This window comes from Brachycentrus maculatus, unplaced genomic scaffold (genome assembly GCF_059751285.1).
Source record: "Brachycentrus maculatus isolate JH-2025_06_01 unplaced genomic scaffold, ASM5975128v1 h1tg000005l, whole genome shotgun sequence".
In the NCBI taxonomy this organism is placed as follows: Eukaryota; Metazoa; Arthropoda; class Insecta; order Trichoptera; family Brachycentridae; genus Brachycentrus; species Brachycentrus maculatus.
The window spans coordinates 3266283-3287496 of NW_028280760.1; the positions used below are offsets into that span (position 1 = coordinate 3266283).

Genomic DNA, 21214 nt, shown 5'->3' on the forward strand with positions numbered 1-21214 from the left:
ATTTTGAATTTTATTTATTAAAAAAAAATATAATTTTTATAAAAATAAATGAAAAAAGGAATGAACCGGATTTAAGTAATATTTATTCTTAATGTAAAACAAATAAATAAATAAAAATTAACATCATTCTCATTAAATATTCAAAATCATACTCTCTACATTAGTAATTTTTTTCTCAGAAATAAACAATGTATTTATTTTTTTATTATTTTTAAAAAATACATTTAAATAGTGTCTATCAATGACTAATATTGTTTTCTTAATACATTTCGAAAAAATCCTCCAATGAACCGCCTTAACACATTTTAATGGCTTCTCACCTTTTGAGAGGAAGATGGAAATACATTTAAGACATCAAAGAGACAGAAATCTTATAATAAAATTCACGATCATTTTGTTTTCTGCAAATATTGTGAAAATTCATAAAAAAACACTTCATTGATTAATTTTGCGATTGGAAGGAATCGAACCTGTGACATCAGTTTCGCAATCAAGCGTCTGCCCGACTGCCACATGCTTTTTTCATTGAAAACAAATGGTAATGATAACAAGAGTTAATGATAATGAATATAAGGGACTTAATGAGAGAGCTATCCATATTCGCGTTAAAAAATTATGAATAATCACACCCATAAATAAATTCATGAAAATTATTAATTACAAAAAAAATTGTTTTTATTTTTCAGTATTATGGTTTGGCGAGGGATAGAAAGAAACAGCAAAAACATTAATAATTTATTTAATATTTATAAATATTCATAAGTTTTAAAATATGTAATATATAGGTCTTAGTAAAAATTTTATAATTATTTGTTCATCTATAACTAAAAGAAAAAATGTATGTAAAGATTGAACCACCATTATTATCGCTAGACTCAAGATGAATTGAATATAAAACACATGTATATTTTAAAATTTATATTAATACAATTTTATTAGTAAATTAGTAGGTGTTCTCACAAAACAGAAAAAATAATACTATGAATACGAAAGAAACGAACAATTCGATTTAAAACAAATTATTATAAAATAAACAAAGTGTGCATGAAGCATAAAAAAATTATAATTAAAGATGATATTTGCATGTATAAAAACTATAATCTTTAAGTTAATAAACAGAAAAAATATAAAATTTAAAAATGTAGTATTTTAGGTGTACATTATAAATATCAGATAATAAAGTATGTCCCAAATATTAAAAACTGTAGTATGCTTATGTAAGTGGCATACTGTTAGGTTTAAATAAATCGAAGTTCATCTTATAAACCTTTTGCTATAAATGATTATAAACATTTATAGACAATTAAAAAATATATTTAAAAACTATTGGATGTATACATTCAATGCAAGAAAGATAATACAGATATTAACCATCCCTTGTATCCTACCCCCATCCATTTAAAATCAACATTTTCCTTCGTAAATTAGCGATGCTCAGGACTCATGGGCTTAAAATCATCAATTTTGAAGAAAGAAAAAAACAAATATGTGTGCAATTAATCATTATTCACAAAGTAGAACAGACAAAATGCAACCACTAAAGCATTGAGTTCAATTGAAATTAAAAATATATTGTATAATGTATATGAGATTTCTTGAAAAATATTTTGCTGCTTCCAGAATGATGAGATACATTAATTAATTTATTGTATTTTTGTTATTTTTTCTGTCAAATCACTATAAATTCTACATATCATTTCACTTTGACATATAACGCCTAACATAGTAAATAATTGAACTTCAGAGAAGTCATAATGAAAATACTTTTTTTAGGTTTGAGCTGGATTGAAAGAAAATACGTAAATATATATTTTTTTTATAATTTATATTTGAAGCAATAACTTTGTGATTTTCCATTTTATAATTAAAATGTAACTTTGTTTTAAAATCACTATAAATATTTTACTATAACTTAATTATAATGTCTACCGGTTTCAAAGCTAACCGCTTCTTTTTCAAGACTGATTAATAATAGTATTAATCAGTCTTGATAAAGAAGCGGTTAGCTTTGAAACCGGTAGACATTATAATTAAGTCATTTAGAGTAATTTTAAAACAAAGTTACATTTTAATTATATATTTTTTTACTTCACCACAGACTGATTAATGTGAAAAATATTAAAAATAAAGTTAAAGTAATGTTCGCCTCTTGTGGTAGCACTTTTGGCTATAATACTAGAGGTGCCGGGTTCGATTCCCTAGAGGGATAAAATAAGTATTTGCGTTTTTCAACCCAAATATTTATTTAATATTGCCTCAGACTAGTATCCAGGACTGCTGAAACGATAACTTTTTCTTCATAATATAAACAACCGACTAACATAGCATTAATTTTATGCAGTGCCTTATGCACCATTGAGTACCAATAAGGGTTGGCAGTAGTAGTAGTTAAATAAAATAAAAAATGTGGTTGGTCAATTAGCCTTTTGCTTGATAAAAAATATTTAATTTTTAACATGCACAAAGAGTATGTACATATTTTATCCAATTGATCATTGAATTGTTGCATTATCTGATAAAGGACATCTATTTTAAATGACATGAAAAATTAAAGTTTATTGGTTTAATATTGCCTTGCCTAATAATACAGTAATTCCACAATTCCACAAAAAATAAACAAAAAGGTAAATATATCATATATAATAAATTCAAGCACCTAAAATATTGCTAATTACAAATCAGTATGTATGTCCTAACTATTAGTTTAATAATTGCAAAAGTTCTCATAGAGAGATGATTGAAAATCCTTAAACAGAAGTATGTATTCAATAATTATAACTATATGTGTTGTCAATGTTTAATAAGAAGGGTATTTTCAGAAACTTATTTTTCTGGAGCCAGTACACAGTCAATTGTATAAAATGTTTGTTAAAAACCCTTTAGACCAAGGAGGCCAACCCATGGCCCACGGGCCACATGCGGCTCGCCGGGTGTCTACCTGCAGCCCGCGGAGCAAATCACACATTTTCCCTTTGGTGTACACAAAACCACCAAAAGAATATTCCATCGTGCGTAGTTCGTATCATATCCCATATATTGGAGTATTTCACGATCCTGGCAATTTCAAGACCCATAATGGTGTCAAGTAGTAAATACGTTGGACTAAGGGAGAGAAGAGTAACAGAAGAACTGAGAAGTTTTTAATACATAAGTATGGACCATAAACTATTTTTTTGTGGAATTTAAAAGAAAACCAACATGCCTGATATGCAATGATTTTGTTTCTTTCTTGAAAAATTATAACATGTTTTTATCTTGTTTGCTGTGAATAATAAAATAAATTTTGTTTTACGGCCCGGTAGGAAATCTCATTTCTAAAATCTGGCCTGGCTACTGAAAATGTTGGCCACCCATGCTTTAGACATAACCCTTCTTAGAAACATGGACGACACATATTTATCATTCAATGTTGAAGGCATGGTCAATTTTTAAATGATAACAAAGCTGAATCACTTTTTTTCTCGTCAGCAGCTGCCTTTTCTGCGGCTGCTTGCTGAGCCTTTTTGAAGTCCAATCCTTTATGGTTGTACCTGAAGTGGCTCTTCATATTTGATAACTGTTCAAATCGTTTTGGGCATATCGGGCATACATATGGTTTTTCGCCCGTGTGTAGCCTTTCATGTTCCTTCAATGATTTGCCAATAGAAAAGCGTTTTTCACAATACTGACAGGAGTATGGCTGTTCCCCCGTATGGACTCGTATGTGGCAAGTAAGGGACAATTTGTGGGTAAATTTTCTTTGACACAATTGACATTCGAACCTTTTCTCCCCAGTGTGAATTTTCATATGTTCCTAAAATAAAATAAAAAGATTAAAATCACTCATAGTTAAGAAAAAAATCAATGCTTGTACATCAAAAATTTATTTCTAAAAATGTACTAAGATATAATTAACTCTAAAAGCTCCCACTACATTTCCGGGTCCGATAAAGAACCCTTGGCTTTCATCTGGACTCACCCGTGCCATAACTTGTTTTATTTGAATCAAACATCAGTATTGAACCAATCATGTAAAATACACATTGACAGATCAATCCACTTGCTCCTAAAACCCAAAGTCTTGAGTAGGAATACCAGGCAGACGTTAGCTTCTTAATCAGAGGACACCTATTAAGACCTATGTCCACTCCCTATCAAGTTAATTATTTCCATGAGCTAGTAGAAGTTCCACTAGATAAGGGCAGACTATCAAGTTAAGGTAGTGGAATAGATAGTGGAGCAACGACTATCTAAATGATTTGTTAATTGCATGTTATTGTTATGAAATATCAATGGATCTTATGAAAATAATTGTAGAAAATGATGAATATCAGTATTGCACTGCAAGGTGTAAATTTGAAACGCAGCGATCGCGTTGATGAAATAGTTTTTAATCAGATAACTTAATAATAACAAAAGCTGGGATTTTATAATCAATAATTTCGAGGTAGAAAAAAAAAAAAAACTTACGCTTAGTCCTCTGGAGTTGGAAAGTACTTTGTTACAGATTTTACAAGCAACAGCCTTGAGTCGTTGGTGGACAGTTTGGAAGTGTTTCTTGCACTCGTAGCTCGTGGAGAATGTGTTTCCACACACCTCACAGGGGAATACCTTCACGATCCCGAGATGCCTTTGTTCATGGACTTTCCTCAATTCTCTGGTAGAAAAGGTTTTAGGGCAAGTACTGCATTTGTGCCTTATTCCCGAATGTCTCTGAATATGTATTCGCAGAGCTCGGGCGTGAGAATAGTTCTTGCCACAAAATGGACACAGCGAGCTTTCATCTTCAAACTTACTTTTTCTATATTTCCTTTTATCTGCAGTCGTGCCGTCTTTATTTTTGCGTTTTTTTTTTCTCGGACGACCCGTAGATTCTGACGAAATTTCTTTCTTGATAGATTGACTTTCGCTAGTATCTAATTTTATTTCGGAAGCGCTCAAATCGCTACAGCGCGTGTCATCGTTATCGGAGGGAGAATGTATGTCGTAAGAACTGTTGTCATCCGTATTATATTTGCTTTTCGATTTTCGTTTCTTTGATCTCCTGGTGCTTCTTTTGCTGCGCTTTGATCTACTAGTATAGTCATTAGAATCAGCCGATTCATCCACAACCAGTTTAGGAAAATCAAACAAATCATCATCTTTACAATCGTCAATTAACTCATCCTTGACAACTACATCTAAGTTATGTTTATTATATTCCCCGAGAACACCAATAGAGGAAGATGAAAAGTTTTCGACATCTTTTTCAATTTTTACTTTAACGATATCATCCTTTTTTTCGACTGTTGTCGAAAATGATAATTCATTTCTTAAGATTCTATCACTCTCTTCGCACTTATTTATAAACTCTACAACGATGTCCAGTTGTTGTAAGCAAATGTTGCAAATGGTTTCTGGCAATCCATCATCTTTATATATCTAAAATATCCAAAATCACATAGCAAAAATATCAATATGTAGTTTTACACTTTAAATTTACCAAGTAATTTACTAAGTCATAATACATTAAAACATACCTCAAGTTTACAGTATGATAGTAGTTTTTCGTGAACAGTAGAATCATCGGAAAATATATAGAAATTTGCGTCATTATCGAGACAAAGTCTACACGCGCCTTTCATGTTGAACATACAAATAATATTATTAATGATCATTAATACATTGTGAAAGCCATCAAAAATGCTGTAAAATTAACAGAGTAATTTCGTAAAATGTAAGAAAGAAAAAAGTATCCGAGAATCGTAAACTACGTTTTTGTTATTTAATCTATTTAAAAAAAATAAATCTATATCATTACGTACAGAATTATTATTATAACAAAACTAAAAACAACACATCATTGACAGCTGTCAATGATACAAACGATCATAGAGAAAGTCCAAACCAGAAAGACACCTGGGATACCTACCTACTTTTGAAAAAAAAAATGTACCTGGCTTAGTAAATCAAGTCACAATAACCATGAGGATATTTAACCATAGATTTAAAAATATTGGGAAAAAACTGCCATTCGTCTTGTCAAATCGTGTTCAAATTTGAACTTTCGGTCCATTCGGTTTGTCTCGTAAGTTTACAAGAAAATTAATACCGAAAATGGAAAATAATAGTGAAGGTAAAGAAAATTCGACTCCTCACAAAACAGATGATGTAGAAAGTGTTATATTGCAAAAATTGAACACCATAACTAAAAATAATTCGTCCGCCACGAAGGTAAAATGATAAATTAAATACTGGTAATTCAATGATAGTATTTGTTACTTTCCTCATTTAATAATCAAATTATTTTCAATAATTTTTTTAATCAACTATTTTCATGTTAACTTTGCCACGTTTTGTACCTAATGTCGGATTCTTTTGACGCCAAAGTTCAATATTATCTGTTTTATAGCCTCCGGAGATTCAAGACTTTTGTATCGTAAAACCTATTAGCAGAGGATCCTTTGGCAAAGTTTTTCTCGGATACAAGAAGACAAATCCTGATCAACTCTATGCTATAAAAGTGATGAAAAAGTCAGAAATGATCAACAAGAATATGGTGTCTCAAGTAGTTACTGAACGGAATGCTTTAGCCCTGTCAAGAAGTCCGTTCTGCGTTCAACTATTTTATTCTTTACAATCTGCATCTTCAATTTATCTTGTGAGTAAACATCGAAGGGATTTCCGTCTTTATTTTTTTATCCACCTATCAAATAAAGTATTGAAATTAGTATATTTCGCTCACTCCTTTCAACAACGTCAAATATCAAAAATCGTAAATTTTCAGTTGTGCATGTTTGAGGAATGACCAGAAAATGTTCTATATCCCAGCAAAAGCGGCATATTTTTAACTAAATATTTACCTGCTACAGGGCAGAAAGTGTTGTTTTTGCATTTTGAAGAAAAGGTATTGTTTAATTATTTTTTTAAATGTACTAAATATTTTTCAAATGGAGAAATAACATTCAGGTTTTACCTAAAAAGATTTGTTGCACAGTATAAAGTTCAATAAGTGGCTTGATATATATTTTTAATACATTTTATTATATTTTTAAACTCTAAAAATGAAAAACCAAGGTTTTTGATTTATGACGTTGAAAGGAGTGAGTGATTTGTGTGAGCTGTCAACTGTGTTCTATATTCTGAGGGCATTTTTCAAACTAGTTTCTCATGTTGATTTAACTCATAAACTGCCTTTAATTTACTTTCATGTAGTCAAGAGATTACACATTATTAACCTTCCCCTCCCGGTGATATGTATTTACTACAACTCTAGTTTAAAAATGAGAAAATCAGTATAAAATATGATAGATACATGTTCAGAATTTTTTGTATTCCTCCGTAATGCTATTACGTGTTAGGTAAAAGAATTATAATATAAAGTTATTCATAAAGAATTATAATAGAATGCTGGGAACAAAGTGAATGGTGCACTGAAATCAGTTATAGCAAATAAAAACCTATCAGCGGAAGCTAAACTGGCAGTGCACAACGGAGTCCTGGTTTCAACTCTAATGTATGGAAGTGAAACATGGAGTTGGCAAAAGAAGGATGAAAGTAGACTGAATGCAGTCGAAATGCGATCTCAGAAGAATGTGTGACAAAACGATGTATGATAGATGTGCGAATAGTGAAATAAGGAAGGAATGCAAAGCTGAGATAACCATTATCGATAAAATTAAGAAAGGTGTGTTGAGATGGACATGTAGAACGAATGAGTGAGGAAAGAACGGTAAAACAAATTTATGAGGCGAATTTTAGCGGGAAAAGAAGCAGAGGAAGACCGAGAAAAACATGGCACGATCAGGTATGCCAAATACTTGAAAGTGGTCAGGTTAGGAGTCGTAACAATCGGCGGGTATGTATGAGGAGATGCATGAACGTGGAAGAGGCGAAGAATGTTTGCAAGGACAGAGTGGTGTGGCGCTCTATTCTATCTGCCTACCCCTGCGGAGAAGCGGCGTGATGGTTAGTTAGTTAGTTAGAAATAAATAAATTGTAAAATACATCGGGATAGAGTCACCAATATACAGACGTTTCTCAGACTATGAGTGCGTGCCGCACCTTACGCACACGCGCACGGAGCTTCATAATGTTTTGGACAATCTCATTTTAGTTGCTCACAAGACGCTGTCCGGTATGGTTGTACCGCTGCACTTGCTGTGGCGGATACTTGCGATGTATTTTTTTTCTTTTTTAGGTACTTTTCAGAGCTAACCTTACAAAATTGATACATTTCAATTTCAACTATGGTCAATAAAAGCAACATTTAGGAATATTGACATTTTTCACGTTTTTAAATCACATTTTCATATGGTGTATATTATACATATCACCGGAACGCGCGGAAGTTTTTAGCATCGTAAGGGAAGGGTTTAAGTTAATTGTTGGTTTTCGGTTAGCTGCATTTTTAATCCTTCACTAATCTACAAATGCAATGTGACATTATGTAAATTCAATTAACACCTAAAAAGTATGCAATTAAGGTAAACGTCATTAAATAATGGTTAAGAATTTAATTTAATATGCAGTTTTGCAAAATAAATATGATAATATATTTTTTTTGTTGATACCTCAAAATTAATGGAGAAAAGTCTAAGCATTTAAATAGATTACCAACTGTCATTAGCTGGTTTATGTGATCACTATGTATATTACTTACTTATAACCCTTATCCGCACCCAATGGTGCATAGGGCACTGCATCGAATTGACGCAGTGTTATCTTGATCATTACTTACATGAAAGCAAGGTGATCACTCTTGCGCTTCAGGAACCAGTCCAGGGTAATATTAAATGAATATTACAGTGTAAAATCACTAATATTTATTTTCACCCCCCCTGGGAATCGAACCCGGGACCTCCCGCACGGTAGCTAAACACGCTGACCATTACACCTCGGAGGCGGGCTATGCGGAGGCACTATGTATATGAAGAAAACCCTTATCCGCACCCCAATGGTGCATAGGGCACTGCTTCATATGAACACAGTGTTATCTTGATCGTTTACACACGAAGGAAAGGTGATCAGCCCTCCGCTTCAGGTACCAGTCCAGGGTAATATTGAATAAATATTACAGTGAAAAAATCACTTATATTTATTTGACCCCCCTGGGAATCGAACCCAGGACCTCCAGAACGGTAGCCGAGCGTGCTGACCATTACACTACAGAGGCGGACACTATGTATATAATGAAATATAAATAAATATGTTTGAAAAACATTTTCAGGTAATGGATTATATGGTGGGAGGCGACTTGAAATCTCTTTTAGGAGTTTACGGCTACTTGGAGGAACCGATGGCTACATTTTACGGCGCGGAAGTTATCCTAGCCCTGGAGTATCTGCATAGCCACAATATCGTGCATAGGGATCTGAAGCCAGACAACATGCTGCTTACCATGCAGGGTCACGTTAAATTGACTGATTTCGGACTATCAAGAATAGAGATCCAAAGAGGTAAGAGCTTTTTATGTTTTATTAGTATATAATCACTCACAATCACTACAACAGCATTCAAACAATGCTACATGTCACTAATAATATAATAATAATAAAACCCTTATCCGCACCCGAATGGTGCATAGGGCACTGTGTCATATAAACGCAGTGTTATCTTGATCGTTTTTACACATGAAGGAAAGGTGATCAGCCCTCCGCTTCAGGTACCAGTTCATGGTAATATTGAATAAATATTACAGTGAAAAAATCACTTATATTTATTTTACCCCCCTTGGGAATCAAACCCGGGACCTCCAGAACGGTAGCCGAGCGTGCTGACCATTACACTACGGAGGCGGACAAAACATGTCATGTCACTACCTAGCACTATTCTTCTTCTTCTTCAAACCCTTATCCGCACCCAAATGGTGCATAGGGCACTGCATAGTATAAATGCAGTGTTATCTTGATCGTTAACACATGAAGGAAAGGTGATAAACCCTCCGCTTCAGGTAATATTGAATTATTGTCCAGGGTAATATTGAATAAATATTAGAGTGAAATAATCACTTTAAATTTATTTGACCCCCCCCTGGGAATCGAACCCGGGACCTCCAGAATGGTAGCCGAGCCTGCTTACCATTACACCACGGAGGCGGACAAAAAGCACTATTCACACACTTATAACTGCATAAAATGTTGATCACATGTGATTTTGGTCGGCCTGAGGACCAACATGCACTAGAGATTGCAGATCAAACATGCACTAAGGAACCGAGGTCCGACATGCACTAGGGGTGTTAGTCAAAATACGTCGGATTTATATAAGTTGAAAGGAGTAGGCGGGGTTTAAATTGGGTGTTGATAACTCTAGCTTATTAATGTTGAATCAAATAATAGGACTATGAGGAAAATTAATTTGATTATTTATTACAGGAATATTATTTTAAAGTGTCTTCCGAATGTTAAAAATGTTTATATATTAATTTTAAATCAAACACAGATTTTTTTTGTCTACTAAGTTGTATGATATTAAAAAAAACACATAAAAATGTTACTCAGTTTTAACCATTTATTATATGTATTAAATATTGTTACTCCAGTTACTGTTGAAAACGATATTAGAATCTGTGAGATGATTGGCAAATTCAGAGAAGTTATTACTGTCGAGGCATCTTATCGCTCACTCCTTTCAACAACGTCATATATCAAAAAACTTGATTTTTCAGGAGATCGTTTTAAAAGTTTAAGAATAAAATGAAATTTATTAAAAATAAATACCAAGCCACGTTTTGAACTAAAACCTGAAGGTTTTTTCTCTATTTGAAATTTTTTTTGGATATTTTAAAAAATAATTAAAAAATACCCTTTCTGCAAAATGCAAAAACAGCACATTCTGCCCTGTAGCGGGTAAATATTAAGTTACAAATATGGCGCTTTTGCTGGGATATAGTACATTTTCTGGACATTCCGAAAACATGCACAACAGAAAATTAACAATTTTTGATATATGACGTTGTTGAAAGGAGTGGGCGTTATGTGTTCTTTTATTCTAATATTAAAATAACGTGATGTTCTACCAATATCTTTTGATGGACACGAATCACAATTTGTCTCGATTCTGATTAAAGATCTGGAAATGTCCGACTTGATGAACTGCACGCCTAACCTCAACGCGCGGACTCCCGGGCAGCTGTTGTCTCTGACTTCGCACTTGTCCTTTGGTTCCGGGGGCCCTCTGGGAGGCGCGGCTGGCTGCAAGGGAAGCTGCAACTCCATCGGATCTCCCATGGCCATGGACCCCAGTGAGAACCTTCTTCACACGCTCGAGGAAAGCAGTTAGTATTTTTTGTACCTGTATTTATTTAGATTGGCAGTGACAAGTAAATTGAAAGCTTTTAAATGTAAATTCACAGTAAAATCGGGATACAATTTTATATTGTTTCACATTTTCAATAAATTTTGCAACTTAGTTCAACAAAAAAAATTGCTTAGCTAGAGCGATCTGTCAGGAAGCCTAGATGCTTCTGTATCAGATCTGGGCATGCGGTGGGACAGCTTTCAATATAGTTAGTACTTTTGGTGTTCTCTTATTGAACCTTGAAATTTATAGAAATCAATTTGACATATCAGCTTAGATGAAGAGGTATATGGAAGTCTGGGTATTTGCAAGGTTTATCTTTTCAAAATAAATTTTGTCAATACTAAATAACTTGGATAATTTGTTTTATTATTATTATTATTTATTATTCTTCGATTCCCAGGGGGGGTCAAATAAATTATTTTAATATAAGTGATTTTAAATATAAATGATTTTTAGCTCTAATATTTATTCAATATTACCCTGGACTGGTACCTGAAGCGGAAGGCTGCTCACTTTTCCTTCGTGTGTTAACGATCACGATAACACTGTGTTCATATAATGCAGTGCCCTATGCACCATTGAGGTGCGGATAAGGGTTTGAATTGAATTGAGTTATTTCTATTAGCACAATTTTAACCGATTTTTATGGATTTAAAAGTTATTTAAGTAATATTTCTAATTTATTACTACTTCACGAACTGTATTGGTTAAGCTTTCCCGAAAGGGTAGAGTTTACACTCTGTCTACTCATGTCAACAATTTAATGTGTAATATGGCTCCAGAGTATCTAGAAGAGCTGGGCATTCTAGACAAATTGGTTGATAGACGTTTCAAGCTTTCATCGGCCAAAACAACTGCTATGGGTAAAGTGATTTTACCAGCTCGCAACCAGCGCACTAAAGTTGGTAAGTGTGCCTTTGCTGTTGTGAGAACAATGGCATAGAGTGCTCTTCCAACGGTAGTTAGAAACAGTGAGGGAAACTTTAGGAAACAACTAAAAACAAATTGGTTTCCCAAATCATTTCTACAATCTCCTTTTCCCCAATTACAGTGGAGCATCCTTGAGGTAATATTTGATGAAAATGGCGCCATATAAATCATACAAAATTATTAATATCATTTTTAAAGTTCTTAGTGGTAATATATATATTCATATTATTTTTTTGACATCTCATCAAAGATGAAGAAGAATATGGAAGTCTGGGCATTTACGGGGCTGACGACCGTCATAGGCTGGTTAAAGTGATCACTTTACACACGTGTAACATTCACCAATTTTACCCATTATTGACAACCACACTACTCAAATTCTTGGAAGTTCTATATGTATATATGAACCAATTTTTGAAGCATTGTTCTTGAACTTCAGAACTTCACTAGAGACATCTATTGGTGAGATGAAAAGAAGCTTTTGTGATTTTTTGAACAAGAACACAGATTTTGTGAACAAGTATTTAGATACACTCAAAATGTTGTAAATAATATATATTGTTTTTGTAATAAAATGAATTGTTAAGTAATATATCCAAAATAAAACAAGGTTTGTTGGGTTGAATTCTACATTTATTTATGTATGTGTTAATACGTGACGCGTTTCGTCTTCTTAGGACATTATCAAACACAACAATTCAATATGGAAAACTACCAACTGTTTGCAGTTATAATAAATAATTTTTTTTTCAGATAAGCGTGGTATCAATTCGCTGTTCAAGAATAGCATTATGAATGATTTTATGAACCGAAACTCTGGGGAATTGATGAACAACTCTCGGATGTCTGGTATTATGCCGTTCCACTCTGCCGAGAACATGACGCTGGATAACACTCCAAACATACACAGCATCACGGTAACTTTACTAGTGTTTACTCATGCAAAGGCATGAAACATAATTCCCAATGGGCACAGTTTGCTCTGCAATCTAGTTAATGGCTTCTGTGACAGATGTTACGCTTCTTTCTATCGAGTATATTATCATTTACCACAGTGGTTTTTAACACTTGAGTAAATTGGTTTGCAATTGTTTTATTTATGAATAAACCATGTCTTAACACAAGGTGAATGCCGAAACAATAAATAACATATCGCTCACTCCTTCAACAACGTCATGTATCAAAAATTGACAATATTCAGTTGTGCATGTTTTCGGAATGCACAGAAAATGTACTATATCCCAGCAAAAGCGGCATTTTTTAACTTAATATTTACCCGCTACAGGGCAGACAGTGTTGTTTTTGCATTTTGAAGAAAATTTATTGTGTAATTATTTTTTTAAATATACTAAATATTTTTTTAAATGGAGAAAGAACCTTCAGGTTTTACCTAAAATAATCTGTTGCACAGTAAAAAGTTGTATAAGTGGCTTGATATTTATTTTTAATACATTTTATTATATTCTTAAACTTTAAAAACGATCTCCTGAAAAGTCAAGTTTTTTTAAATATATATACGTTGTTGAAAGGAGTGAGGGATATCATATACCACTGTGATACCCTCATAAAAAAAGGGGTTTGAATGGCATGAATACAGTGGGTCTGGGCGTTAAATAGTAGTAAAAGGGGAAATTTTGGAACGGGTACCGTATTTTGTGGACTATACGATGCACCTTTATTTAAGCATTTTTTTAAAAAAAATCCTTAAAAAAAAGTATCTCAAGTGTAGGACTTTGCCTTCGTGTAATTTATAATAAAATTAATACTACGTTGGGTTGGAGCAGTTCCCTATACACTATGGAGTCAGTAAAAAGTATATGAATTGTACGTGGTCAATAATTAGGCCAAACATCTCCTTTGAGATTGATTTCATTTGTATTTGTCCGCCTCTGTAGTGTAATGGTTAGCACGCTCGGCTACCGTTCTGGAGGTCCCGGGTTCGATTCCCAGGGGGGGTCAAATAAATATTAGTGATTTTTTCACTGTAATATTTATTCAATATTACCCTGGACTGGTACCTGAAGCGGAGGGCTGATCACCTTTCCTTCATGTGTTAACGATCAAGATAACACTGTGTTTATATGAAGCAGTGCCCTATGCACCATTGGGGTGCGGATAAGGGTTTAATAATTCATTTGTAGTTGTGTTCAACATGTTCATTTGTGTTTGTGTTCAAGGGAACGAGTTCCCTCAGTTCCTATCACACTTGCGAAAGTTCCGGTTCCACAACATCACAAGAGGTGTCTTCGCAAATGAATGGTACGCAACCGACTTCGGAGGAGTCCAAGGATTACAATGACACCAATAATTCTACCAATACTTCTTGTAAAATGTGTCTGAAAGAAAAGGGCACATTCTCTCCAAGTTTTGTCAGAAGAAAACCATCTGATGTGACTTCTCCGCTGAGTAGAATACGACCATTTAAGAGACCAGATAACTATCGGTAAGAATTTTATTTTTATCATTTTCTTGTGAACTCGTTTACTCATTGAGAATTCTTCCATAACGTTTCCAATGCTACATAATATGTAAATCATTTCGATATTAGCACATTTTTTTACGGGAAAGGCTTAAAAGACCACACTGTTGGTAGAGAGCGGGAGGCGCTTATAAGCGTTCTATTGGTTTACTTTTGGTAGAGTGCGAGAGACAGCAAAAAACATTGTATAGATCCTAATTCGATTTCCTGTTACTTGTGATTAGTGTACTACATAATTAGGGTCAGGGTTAATGAACGACAACAATTAAAAGTTGAACTTATTTCATATGTTAAACATTAGACATATATTACATTTTAAAATTATTCAATATCTTTTATTTGTGGATAGCATTGAACAAAATGAAAATATTTATTTTATCTCTTCACTATATTCTATATAATTGATGATTTTTTAGGGGAATGAAGCGAAAGCGCGTTCTGGGAGACACCAGTAACATTTCGGAAGATGAAAACACGGATCGGGTGGCCTATCTGACCAAACCGGGTCCCGGTGAACTGCATACGGGATTAACGCAAGAAATCTTGGTCATGGAACTAGCGGAGTGCACGCCCAAACGCAAAGCGATGCATCTCAGCCCCACCGCAGTGAAGAAGATCAGTCCATTGAAAGGAGTTTTAAAAAAGAGGTAAATACAAAATGTTTTTTCAACAGTTCATAAAATACCAGAGGTATTGATGACGTTTGTAACTTTTTTTGTATTATGAACCAAAAAAAATTCTTTCACTTTTACTTATATGCACCCAATTCTGAAACTTAAACTGATTAGCTTATCTAAACTCTCTTGTACATACTTTTATGTAATTAGACACAGAGTCCGTCTGCGTAGTGTAATAGTCAGCACGCTCGGCTACCGTACTGGAGGTCCCGGGTTCGATTACCAGGGGGGTGGGGTTGGGTCAAATAAATATAAGAGATTTTTTCACTCTAATATTTATTCAATATTACCCTGGACTGGTACCTGAAGCGGAGGGCTAATCACCTTTCCTCCATGTGTTGACAATCAAGATAACACTGCATTTATATGATGCAGTGCCCTATGCACCATTAGAAATGATTTTTTATTATATGTTTTAATATTTTTCTTTCCGTATCCTACCTTCAGACTAGTCTCTGAAATAGAGGCTTTGTCAATGATTTCTTTAAAAAAATATCCGTTTTTATTTTACTTTTTACAATCGTAGATGGCTTTCACAAGATGATGTACATCCTAATGTGATATTCTCAACGCCGGTATCCTCCACCAAGAAGTCTCCGTCGGGTGATGCGAATAAAGTGGCAAAAGCAACTAGATTCAACCTCCCGTTGAATGACACAAACCCATCTGATCTTTCCCAACTGGCGTCCCAGAAAGTTCAACCGTCCACAGTAGAGTGTTTTCCGCCTCGAACAATGAAAATGGTATGAAGCTTCTGTGCTATTTTATTTTCATACTAATTTACTACCTCTCAACATGATATTCATTGTTTCAATTTCAAAATTTATTTACTCCACCCAACATGACATTATTCCTATTTCAAATCTGATTTACTTTACCCAGCATGACATTATTCCTATTTCAAATCTGATTTGCGTTAATCAACCATGCATGACATTATTCCAATTTCAAATCTGATTTACGTTACCCAGCATGACATTATTCCAATTTCAAAACTGATTTACTTTACCCAGCATTCCAATTTCAAAACTGATTTACTTTACCCAGCATTCCAATTTCAAAACTAATGTTTGCCATGTACATAATATAAATGTATACATTCTCTGTGTGTATCTCTGGACAGATTTCATTACATTTTTATTGCTTTGTGTTTCATTTAATACAAAAAAATTAAACGCAACCTTCACATTTTTATGCAGGCTGTTTACAGTTGTGGCCCCAAGGATCTTTTTTTATTTGTAATTTGGCAGTCAATGTGTTAACCTTACTATAGAAATTGTAATATATCTATCAATTAGTACTGCAAACAATTGAAATGTACAATTTCTCGTTTGATAAATTAGAAAAAAATCATTTTATTACGATGATCTGAATTTTGTTTAGTTTAGTGTGTATATTCTAAAGTAATTCAAATATTTTGTTCAGGAAGAGGCAGTATCTCCGATAGAGGGAGCAAAGAGTATCGGAGCTGTCCACACCCCGTACAGGACGCCCAAGTCTGTGAGGCGAGGACATAAGGCTTCCGATCAGCGCATCCTCGGCACACCCGATTACCTGGCTCCTGAACTACTACTGAGGTATGACATATTAACACGTCGACTGCCAACTACGAGATAACTCTTAGATTGCGTTCTTTGCTAGGACTCCGACTACGAGTTATATCATACTATATATAGTTTATTTGCCATATTCGTGCAGCTTTAATAAAATTCCTAGTATATCAGTGCTAATATGGATAGATAGATGACCCTTGGGTAATGAGCAAAAAATCAATGGTGACTTACCTGAACAGAAAATGCAATTATGTACTTTGATTAGAGTTATCAATAACATAATATGATTAAATGAAATTGGCTTTTTAGACCGGAATCTGAAAATTGCCGTGACAGTCAACGTGTTAATTGATTGAGATGCTGAATATTCTATGTGTGATGTAATGTATTAATATCTCGGTCTATTAAACTCACCAGGAGATTGTTTATAAATGAAAAATGTAGTTACTTGATCACAGATCACAGTTTATTATTATTTTAAGTTATAAAATAATATATAGGTAAGAACTCTAAAACTAAACTCTTTTAAGAATAATAAAAATCACTCAATCCATTTGACAATAATTTTGTCACACGAAGATCGTGGTTGCTGGCGGCAAGTGTCTCTGTGGATGAAGGAAAGAGAAAGATAGCATGTGCGTGGGTGTTTTTATGCACTAACAATCTGGTAACAACCAGAGCTAACAATCTGGAAAAATTTAAGCTGAAAGAATATAGATAGAAATGTTTTACTAATTTCCTTTTATATCCATATTGTGTTAATGTTTACATATCGCTCACTCTTTTCAAGAACGTCATAAATCAAAAATTTGATTTTTCAGGAGAACGCTTTTAAAGTTTAAAAATATAATACAATGTATTAACAATAAATATCAAGCCTCGTATTGAACTTTTTACTGTGCAACAGATCTTTTTAGGTAAAACCTGAAGGTTTTTTCTCCATTTGAAAAATATTTAGTATATTTAAAAAAAAAATTAAACAATACCTTTTCTTCAAAATGCAAAAACAACACGTTCTGCCCTGTATTAATATATAATATTAAGTTAAAAATATGCCTGTTTTGCTGGAATATAGTACATTTTCTGTGCATTCCGAAAACATGCACAACTGAAAATTGACGATATTGGATTTATGACGTTCTTGAAAGGAGTGAGCGATATATGTATATACTAATTGCATGCATCAACTCCTCAGGAAAGGGCACGGTCCCGCGGTGGACTGGTGGGCCATGGGAGTCTGCCTCTACGAGTTCATGACCGGAGTGCCGCCCTTCAATGACGAGACACCGCAAGCTGTGTTCAATAATATTTTGAATAGAAGTAAGCTACACTTTTAAAAATCAATATCTGCACACTATACTCATTTTTTAAACCGTTTAACTGCTAAAATGTTTTCTTTAAAGTATGCTAAAATTGTTGAAAACTTGTTTGCAATAATGGTTCATTAAAATTAAGTTTATTGAATTTATCCGCCTCCGTAGTGTAATGGTCAGCATGCTCCGCTACCGTTCTGGAGGTCCCGGGTTCGGTTCCCAAGAGGGCAAAATAAATATAAGTGATTTTTCCATTGTTACATATATTCAATATTACCCTGGACTGGTACCTGAAGCGGAAGGCTGATCACCTTTCCTTCATGTGTAAACAATCAAGATAATACTGCATTTATATAACGCAGTGCCCTATGCACCATTGGGGTGCGGATAAGAGTTTTATTATTATTTATTAAAATTAAGTGGATTGAAGGGGGATAAAAAAAAGATTTTTACAAATTAAAAATGTATTTTTATTTTTTGTCAGTATTTCCAGTGCCGAAAAACGTCGGGATATCGATGTTTTTCAAAGTATACAAGAGTCGATATATATATTGCTTCTCAGCAGTCAAACGGTGAAACATGTTTTTGAGCGCAAATATTATAAACAATTGTTCCAAAATGATAATTTTGTTTGTTGATTTGGCGTTTAATTTGTAGAACTCCATTTTAATTTATGTATTAATTTTTAAATCAAACACAGATTTTTTGAGTCTACTAAGTTGTATTTTACTAACAAAAACACATAAAAAAATAATATTGTGACAATTGTTTCGCCTAGTTATGGCATTTTCAAACGAACAATGATATTCATTTGAAAATGCCGTAACTAGGCGAAACAATTTTCACAATATTAATTTTTTATGTGTTTTAGTTAATAAAATACAACTTAGTAGACTCGAAAAATCTGTGTTTGATTTAAAAATTAATATATAAATTATAATTTTGACTGGATCCTGATAGTATTTTTCATGTATGGCCATCAAATTAAAGAAATTGAATGATTGACTAGACCTAGAATGGCCCGAGGGTGAGGAGGCCTTGTCTCCTGTGGCCATGGAGGCCATCGAGAGCTTCCTGACGATGGATCCCGACAAGCGGCCTGACGCTCCCATAGTGAAACAGCTGGCACTGTTTTCTCACATCGACTGGGAGAATCAGCTCAGCGCCAGCCCGCCCTTTGTGCCCAATCCAGACGATGTGTACGATACTGGCTATTTTCAAGGTAACAGATTCTGCTATGCGGCTTGAATTATTGGGGAAAAGAAAAGATGGCATGTGATGGAATGAAAGCTCATTTCATAAGCTAAAGCAACTAAAATTAAAAAAATATATATATTTGTAATTTTTTTTTTTAAATATTGTTTTTTTTATGTGTTAAAACTGTAAAAAAAACTTTATAGTTTGTTGACAAAATAACTAACGCAATGACGGAAGCTGGGAATTCAAATCCATTAACATATAAAATATAACTCTTGGTCATGATCTTATGATTGTGATTTTATTTAAAATCTCTCAAAATTTTCACTAATATTTCTCATAAATCACATTTACCGCTAATTTAAACAACACGTGAAAACGTATCACTGCCAGACTACATATTTGAATTATTAAAATGTATTAGTAATTATGAATATGAATTATTTCATGGTACATGTCGGTAGATACTTATAATTTGAGGTGGGAGGGCATGCGTCGTATGCTTGGCACAATGAAAACAACAATCGCAAATAAATAATGAACACGCTGCATGTGTTTTTAGCATGTGGATGGCATGTGCCATGGACATGCTGGGCGTGTTCTTAGGGCAGAATGTTATAAAATTAGTTTTTCATTTGAATTATGAGCTTGTACTGTGTATGTATTAAAAACCTACAATTTCCATACTAACATGTATATTTTTTTTCCTTTTTAGCTCGAAACATTCTGCAGCATTTAAACGTTTCAAACTTTGAAATATGATGTTGCTCACAAGTTTTCTAGGATGAAAGTTCCTGTGCTGCTTTGTCTAGTCCGAGATATATATTTTTGATCAGGAGATATGTTGACACATCGTGAAGCACATATAATGCGGCAATTTTATTTAAGGCTTAGAATTTTTAATTATTGATGAATCTAGTTATGAAAATAATTTTAATATATACATGTATCTATGTTATAGGCTATATGTTATATATTTTATTTCTTACGTAGGTATAACTTTTCTGAGAAAAGTTTTAAATTATTAGTTTTGCCTTATTGTGGACTACATTCAGATGACATATGGCTCACTTCTTTCAACAACGTCATATATAAAAAATCAACAATTTTCAGTTGTGCATGTTTTTGGAATGCCCAGAAAATGTACTATATCCCAGCAAAAGCGGCATATTTTTAACTTAATATTTACCCGCTACAGGGCAGGAAGAGTTGTTTTTTGCATTTTGAAGAAAATTTATTGTTTAATTATTTTTTAAATATACTAAATGTTTTTCAAATGGAGAAAAAACGTTTAGGTTTTAACTAAAAAGATATGTTGCACAGTAAAAAGTTCAATAAGTGATTGATATTTATTTATTTTTAATACATTTTATTATATTTTTAAACTTTAAAAACGATCTCCTGAAAAATAAAACTACATTGTGACGTTGTTGAAAGGAGTGAGCGATATGTTAATGGCTGAATACACATCAATGTATTTTTTTGCAATTCCAAAATTTTAATCTGCATATTTCTGAAAATTGAGGTGTAATATCTTTGTATTGGTTTTCATTTGAGATTTTGGTAAATTTGAAATATTTAGGTTATTGTGACTCGAAACATGAAATTTAAATATGCGCTCGTTACTTTATATTAGTGGTTCTCACGCTTTTGATGGCGACCCCTTTGAAGAACCCTTTTGAAACAATATTTTACGGGGACCAAAAATAATCAAAACCTGGTTTTATGTTTATTTGTGCTCATTTCTGGTGTAGTGGCTTCGTAAACTAGTAAAATTAATCTACTCTACACTCTAAAATGTCA

General features: G+C 33.4%; 1 protein-coding gene and 1 long non-coding RNA gene across 2 annotated transcripts; one reads left to right on the plus strand and one right to left on the minus strand.

The window, feature by feature from the left end:
• Positions 1-2004: 2004 nt before the first annotated feature.
• LOC148313872 (uncharacterized) lies at positions 2005-5821 on the minus strand. Its single transcript, XR_015839315.1, has 3 exons — positions 5499-5821; positions 4450-5400; positions 2005-3793 (listed from the first exon to the last, which is right to left on the minus strand). It is a non-coding gene; the product is annotated as an uncharacterized LOC148313872 (long non-coding RNA).
• A 196-nt stretch (positions 5822-6017) lies between these two features.
• LOC148313873 (serine/threonine-protein kinase greatwall-like) lies at positions 6018-20518 on the plus strand. Its single transcript, XM_088257600.1, has 12 exons — positions 6018-6192; positions 6371-6619; positions 9188-9416; positions 11030-11236; positions 12946-13109; positions 14370-14635; positions 15088-15318; positions 15875-16091; positions 16774-16925; positions 18097-18221; positions 19224-19436; positions 20127-20518. The coding sequence occupies exons 1-12, from the start codon at positions 6076-6078 to the stop codon at positions 20171-20173; spliced, it is 2217 nt and encodes a 738-aa protein (XP_088113726.1). The 5' UTR covers positions 6018-6075; the 3' UTR covers positions 20174-20518.
• Positions 20519-21214: the final 696 nt, after the last annotated feature.